Here is a 7708-nt window from a genome sequence, read left to right on the forward strand (position 1 = left end):
TTTTTACGTTTCGTCTTTAACTCATCAGTGCAGAGCAGTTCAAATTGAACTTCTTAGTGCTAAACTCGGCAGTTCAATTTGAACCGCTAAGCAGACGTAAAGTTTCTGCTATTTACAGAACACTTTTTGTTTTGCAACCCCTAAATGACCAAACCTGCATCGGCCAGAAATAGTCGAAAACATATTTTCGTTCGGCACGTCAGAAAAGACATTGCACTCCGTTGCAAAACAAAAAGTGTTCTGTAAATAGCAGAAACTTTACGTCTGCTTAGCGGTTCAAATTGAACTGCTTAGTGCTCTGTACTGATGAGTCAAAGACGAAACGTAAAAATAATAAAAAACGGTTATGTGCCCTAGCACAAAATTTGGCTGACCCCTAAATGATAAATCAATTGTTTTTTTTCTGTTTTCATTTTGAATAGTTTGGAACACATCTCAATGCATTTGAAACAGTCGATCGAATTAAACTTGCTGGTGATAATCCAAGAACCGTCTCCCTTCATTTATAATTCTGGCCAGAGAGATTCGAGTTGATGTTCTTGCCTATTCATTCGAACTTGCTCACTACCAACAGCTAGGACAATGAAGTAGGTAGACTACTTTACAGTTGAGAAAAAAAGTAAAACATTGTTAATAACTTTTTAAAAAACAATGACAATATTTGTTTATAGGTTAGAGCATAGAGAGACATTTAGCTAATAAAATGTCCTTTAGTTCATGTTGATACGTGCAATAGTTTTGGAATACGTGTGACACTCAGTTGAAAAAACATGGTTTCGAGAAAAAACCGATCAATGTTTTTATTCGTGACTAATCATTCCTGGGTGTCAACTGTCTTCTCTTTTTCAACCGACATCTCGGCCTTCTGGAGTAATTCTATATCATTTCGAAAAGTATTTCCTAGCAATTCACGAAAAAAATCAATTTTTTGAAAATTCTGACCACTAAATGTTTTCGAATCGATTGGTATCTAAATTATATAAATTCATCAACAAATGAATTATTAGAGAAAAAGGTTACGCAGCTAAATTTGCATTTTTCAATTGATACCCGGCCCCGTGTAGTAAAGAGTAAGGAAAGTTTAGCCCTTTTTAAAAGACAGTCTAGATCAATTCCGGAAAAGTAGAGAGTACGAGGTGTTCTTTTTGTGACAAAGTCTACATACTCAAAAAGTTAAAATATAAGAGGGTGCAGCCGGCTTCGAACACGATTTTGATGGATATTTGTATATTGTACCCGATCAGATGGAAATAACAGAACTATAACAATTGGAGTAATATTTTTCAAAATTATTTTGTAACAAATTTTGAAATATTTTTGGCTCTTAAGCTGTTAAAATAACAAAAATCATAACAAAAAAGACTCTAGCGGGAACAAAATCGTCACAGATTTTGAAACGTTTGTATCACAATTATTATTGAATTTGATATAACTACAGAAGTCCGAAAGCTGAAATTTATAACAAATTAATAAATTAGTAATAAATTAGATAGCAAATTTAACACAGAAAAACTATATCACAACCAATTTTACATATCGTTTCAATCCAAAATTGTTGAATAATTTTTTTTATAAAATGATTTTTTTTTATAAATAATTTATTTAGTAATCTGGTTTCTTGATTTAGTTATTCGAAATTCCGATCGTTATATTTCGATATAAAGCAACAGAAGAACTAATTTTTCCAATTAATGAACGTTATCATAAGTCTTGCAAACGAAAATAAAACATCATAACTGACTTTGTTATTATATTGTTATCATTCAGTTATCAGTTTTAACTTTCAACTGTTTTCATTTGTTAAATATCTCAAAATAACACAAACTGTTATACATATCAACTGTTGATGTACTTGTGTTATGATTTTGTTATGTGCATCCAATCTAACATAAGGTTGTCTTGATCGGTTAAGCTATCTCCTAACAAGTGAAATACAAATTACCTTCACTAACAAATACTATAATCATTCTCGGTTTTGATTCAAAGGTGTTCGAATTTGATCACGAACAGGTTTCAATCAATTTCTACTGTTAAGCAGAGTTGCCATTTTAAAATCTGTGTTTCAACTTGAAAAATCTGTGTACCATCTGTGTTGCATATTTTCGATCATAATATGTGAAAATCTATGAAAAACATTTTGAAAATCTACCATTTTCATGAAATATTCATAAAAACCTGTAGAAATCTGTGAAAAATTTTGATAAATTCTGTGTTCTGCAACACAGAATCTGTGTAGCAAAATAGGCAGAAAATCTTTGAATATGGTAACTCTGCTGTTAAGGAGGGGTCTAACGGATTAAAAAGAACAATATTTTTGCGAATTTGTTTAGAGCTATCATTCAGAAAAATAAATTCCACGGTTTTACATAGTAAAAAGCATTATTCGAACATCATTTTGTAATTTTCTCATTGAAAAATAAACCGGTGAAGGAGGACTTTTGAAAACATTTTTAAGAAATGATGATTTGCGCTGTCCCCTGTATCTCAACCCGGACTAGTCAGAAGTCAACAAATCACAGTAGCATAGTGAAGGTACACAGAAATCTGATTCAAAACCATGATTGATGTGAAATTACATTGAAATGCAATTACTTTTTAATTGAACAAGGCTGTATATTTACAAATCGCTTAGTTTTGTAATGTAACTTTCCATTCAATTACCTGCTCCAAATATGTGCATGAAAATAAATGTAAATTCACAAAATATTTCTATCTGTGTAGATTTTTTTCAATTATTTTGAATTTTTAGTGGAACTGCGATTTTTCACAAAAAAAAATCGCATTTTGTGTCTGTAGAACCTCCTCAAAGTATCAAAAACGAAAAGGAAAACTTTGGAGTCTGGTATTTTACATGCAGAAAGTTTGAAAAAAAATGTGAAGTAGTTTTCAAATGGACACGGACTTTCAAAACCTGCATCCGAGAAAAACGTGTTTAAAGTTTATTATCTTTAAAACCGAAGGAAAAAATTTTTTCTAGTGGACGCACAAGGTCTAATACTTTCAAAAATTCATATTTTTTCTGTTTGGTCAAATGTTAGAGTCAATCGAAGCAGAACTCTTGGGCCGAGCTCTTACCTCTTTGCAGAATGAGATAAGCAAATATAAAGCCTCATCACTTCTAAAGTTTAAAAATTTGACAAAATTTTCTTGAAATGTTTTACCATAAGAAAATACAAAAAATAGATGATTTTTCAAAAGTGTTAGACCTCATCCGTCCCTTAACGACAACACCAAATCAACTAAGCTATTAATCAGTTCGCTTTCACATCTCATCCAAGTCAGTTCATAAAACAAAACCGCTTACGTTCGGGACAGGAAAATCCAAGTACAGTATTGTGTAGTGAACAATAGAACGACCTCGAAATGAGTGAACCAAACGAACAAAAGCTACCGCCGACACGAAAGAATACTATTGTTGTTGACTTTAGGCAGTGCAAAATTCGACCTTCGATACGAGAACTTGAAGGTTTGCTTAAGGAGCAAATGCATCTTGACATTAAACGTGCGCATTTACTTCAATGCAATAAGACCGATAATGTTGTTTACATCCAGTTCTATAAAGAGTTGGATGCAATTCAATTCGCTAAAGACAATAATAATGTGCACTATGTGGAGCATGAAAATATCAAGTACAACATTCCAGTATATATGGAAGATAGTGCTATAGAAGTGCGTGTGCATGATCTTCCCTCAAGCGTCATCGATCCTTATATTCGTAAAACTATGTCCCAATACGGAGAGATTCTCTCTATCGAAAAAGAAATGTGGAAGAACTTTTTCCCCGATATTCTAAATGGCGTACGTTTGTTACGCATGCGTTTGAAAAGGACTGTACCTTCTTATGTAACTTTCGGTCAGGATACAAGAATCCCGTGCAAATCACTTGTTACCTATGACAATCAGATGGCCACATGTTAATATTGCCAAAAAGCTGTTGATTACGGTAAGCGTAAGCATTATGGATGACGAGACGAACCACGAACGAAGTGCCCCTCAATCCTTGAAGGAGGGAAATGGAAGCTCCTCCCCCTAGAAAAAGTGTGACAACGAGACCCAACACAAAAAAAAATTTATTCAAAAAATTGGCTCAATCGGCCACGTAAAGCTTGTACGCCAATAGGCCTGAATAAAAATATCTTTTTAAATAAAAACTAAGCTATTAATGTTTAAACTAATCGAGCTGCCTAGGATTATTGATTTCATTCGTCTAAAAAATCGTTATTTTAGTAACACTTGGGCTATAAGGAAATGAAAGAGGAACTATTGCTACTTATTGGAAATTTGGCGGATTGAAAACTAATATGCTCTTTTTCTCTATCCTTTTCAGTGTACGCCAGCAGTGCCGACCTCGAAGTGGTGGACGATGGTGACGAAGGATCGCTGTACAATGGCGATGAAAATCACAAGGTTTGGAATGGTTCCACCGATCAGCTGGACGGAATCGGCGTGGGCGACAGTGGCCATTATGATATTTATTCCGGGACCGGGTCGACGCTGGGCCGCCCAGTCCGGGCACGTCAGATCAGTGCTCCGATACCGGTGCCACCACCACCGAAGGAAGAGCTGAAGAAGTTGAAGAAAGAAGCGAAGAAACAGTCCAAACAACAGATTCAGGTAGGAAGTCAAAGTCTATCTGGCACGCTTATAAGACCCCGTCCAATGCACATGAATCCACTAGGTCGACCCGGACCCCCTCCCCCACCAATCGGAGGTCCCGGAGGTCATCCGGGCATGATGATGTACCCACTGGGGCCACCGCCTCCACCGTCGCATGGTTGGCGCCAATTTCACACTATAGGCCATCGCAGTCACAACGGATCCGGAATGCCACCGATGATGCATCACCAGATTCAAATGCACCCGGGAATGCATCCGGGACTGGCGATGGTGCCCCCACAGTACGCAACCCTGCAACATCCGCGCAGCAGCAAGAAAAAGAAAGACAAAAACAAGATGAACGGTGGAATACCGATTGGCGTCCCGGTGGTACCTCCGATCTTTGCCTACCCACCTCAGCCCGGATCAGTCATGGAGCCACGTCCACTTTCGATGAGTAATCGAAAGTTAGCGCAATCCGCAGCCGCCGGACTGGACGAGTCCGGCAACTCGGGAGCGGAATCCCCCGGCGGTACGGGAATCTATCGCCGCAAGGGACACCTCAACGAGCGGGCATTCAGCTACTCGATCCGACAGGAACACCGAAGCCGAAGTCACGGCTCACTCGCTAGTCTACAGTTTAACCCACCTGACATGAAGAAGGAACGGGAAATCGCTCAGATGGTTGCCGGGCTGGAGCTGAACGACGAATCAACGCTCCAGCGGCGACGCTCCGAGGTAATGGCCGGATCGTCCGGAACGTTCGGTAAGCCACGGAGATGAGAGGACCCGGGGTTACGTTAAAAGCGGGTGTGTGTTTATAGTTTTGCGAAACCTGAAACAAACAGAGAAAAAAACAAATGCACTTGTTTTAATCATACAATAAGTCCGGGAGTGAAGCGGTCGGGCAGGATTGCATTAGTCTGAGAAAGTATAAAAAAACGAATCTGTGCAGTTGATGGAAATGCAAGGGATGGTGGAAATTGGAATGGTTAGCTCTAATCTACCAAAAATTCAGCTCAACCATCAAAAATTTTCGTTTGAAAAAAGTTGTTATACAAATTTATTTACAGCTCTGCAGGAACCACTTCATTTTGCGTAACCCAGTTCCAATATTCCGTCTCAATTCTCGTAATGCAACCATTCCGTTTTCCACCAATTCGATGTTCTGTGCTATAATTGTTATCGCGTTAGAAATAGGATGTAAAGCAGAAAGCAAAGGCGAAAATTGTTACAACTTCAACCATGCGGCTCTTCGTGGCTTAGATTTAGCTAGGGAGTTAAACCAACGATCGAAGGCCGGGAGTAGAATCTAACAGGAAAAGTCCATTATTAAAAATCAATTAAAACAGCAATTATTGCGGGATCCGTCATAGTGCTTCCAACCAGAACGGGCCAGCAGGCAGCCAGGTAGGCTTCAGGTTCTCGTACCAACAGCCTTCCAAATTCAATGAGTTTTAACGTTATAAGACATATAGGAATATCAAACACACATACACATATGGATAAGCAAGTAGTTTTACTTGAGTAACGTAGAGAATAGAGAGAGAGAAGGAAGAAACGTAGCGTCGATGAGTCGAGGAGGAAAAAAATTATGTGCCTTATTAAGTAATTAGATAATTTAATTATTTACAACAATCACGTGTTGGGCATCCACAAGGCGCCGTCTCTGGGTGAAATTATTTTAGTGGTAGTTGGATAAATGTATGAACGATAAACGAAACGTGCGTAGAAAAAGTTTGCATAACCGATCGAATTCCTACGGTTCAAATCGTTGAACGTTTGGAAACGGTAGAGTGAATGAAAGAAAGATGCAACCGACTGCGAGCGGTTCGAAATTATAGATATTTTTATTTCTGTACATTTAAACTTAATACTCGAGTAGAAGAAAACAACAATCACAGACGCCAATTATAAGCCAAGAAACAATTTACCTAAGGCATAATTGGGAAAACAAAAAAAAATGCCAACCCGAAATCAGTAAATGACAGATGGGCTGAAAATTTTAACCACAGTCAAAAACACAGAGACAGCTTTTGAAATCATAGTTAGACTTGCTTAGGACGCATTTCTCTGCAACCGAAACAAATGGCAAACATGAGTCAAACCGTTTCTTCACATATATTTTTTTTGTTGTTGAAATAGTGAGTGCACCAAATAAAACTTCCACGCCAGAAAGCGGATTTTGCCGCAAAAGCAAGAAACTTCAAAACCTGACCAACAGCTCCAACACCATTAATAACTCATAACCTGTATAACATCTCCGTCTGTACTAATTATTTTAATAAAATGTAATTTTTATTATCATACTATAAATATTCGGCAAGTGTAGAAATGGAGACGGACTGCCGCCGCCGCCAGTCCGAAACGAAAGAAAATTTCCCTGCGAATGGTTGCGCGTTGTGCACCTTACCATGTCCGTGTTCGAAAGGCCTTCCTGCTGCTAGATGCGGTGAGATGGATGATGACCCACGTTGAAGATGATCACCGAACTTTTCTGTGTCGGGCCGCTCGCATCAAGTTTTTTTTTTTTTGAGGATGGAAGTTATCAACGATTCAAATGACGGTTTTTGGGAAGGTTTTAAACATGTTGCACAGTAATTTAACGGTCGTTAGGTCGAGGGGCGATGTTGCACAATGTAGGCACATCCAGCATGCGATTATCCGTTTTTCAGTTTTTTGCTTCTCCGAAGCGATTTGCGCATTTGGCTGAGTGATGCAATTTGAAGAGGTTGTGGGCATCATACGCAAATTCACAAGCACTCCGCCGAGAGGTTTGTATGATACTGGAATTGTGGTGAGTATCGTTTCAAAGTGGGTCAGCTGCATCTTGTGTTTGCATAAACATACTCCAGAGCAGGAAATTTTGAGCGTAACAATAAATTTAAAGCCGTACGTCATTTTAGTTAATTTATCCATTCATTTTTTATGTTTTGTTATTTTTAATATGAATTAAATTTCATTTGCTAAGATTTAAGTTGGGTGTTTTGTCACAAGTGGTAACTTTTAAGCCTATAACAGGGCTACATGATTTGTTTATTACTATTAGCAGTGTTGGTGATTGCCGAAAATTTGACAGAAGCTGCTATATTGCTGTCTATATTGTATACAA

General features: G+C 38.0%; 1 protein-coding gene across 1 annotated transcript in view; it reads left to right on the forward strand.

Annotated features, from left to right (window-relative positions):
- The window catches only part of LOC131428123 (uncharacterized), a 49068-nt gene extending 42154 nt beyond the window's left edge, over window positions 1–6914 (forward strand). Inside the window, exon 2 of the mRNA XM_058591800.1 lies at window positions 4328–6914. Within this exon, the coding sequence (XP_058447783.1) occupies window positions 4328–5379 (1052 nt within the window). The 3' untranslated portion in view covers window positions 5380–6914. The remainder of the gene's footprint in view (window positions 1–4327) is intronic.
- Window positions 6915–7708: the final 794 nt, after the last annotated feature.

The sequence above is a fragment of the Malaya genurostris genome, chromosome 2 (assembly GCF_030247185.1).
Source record: "Malaya genurostris strain Urasoe2022 chromosome 2, Malgen_1.1, whole genome shotgun sequence".
In the NCBI taxonomy this organism is placed as follows: Eukaryota; Metazoa; Arthropoda; class Insecta; order Diptera; family Culicidae; genus Malaya; species Malaya genurostris.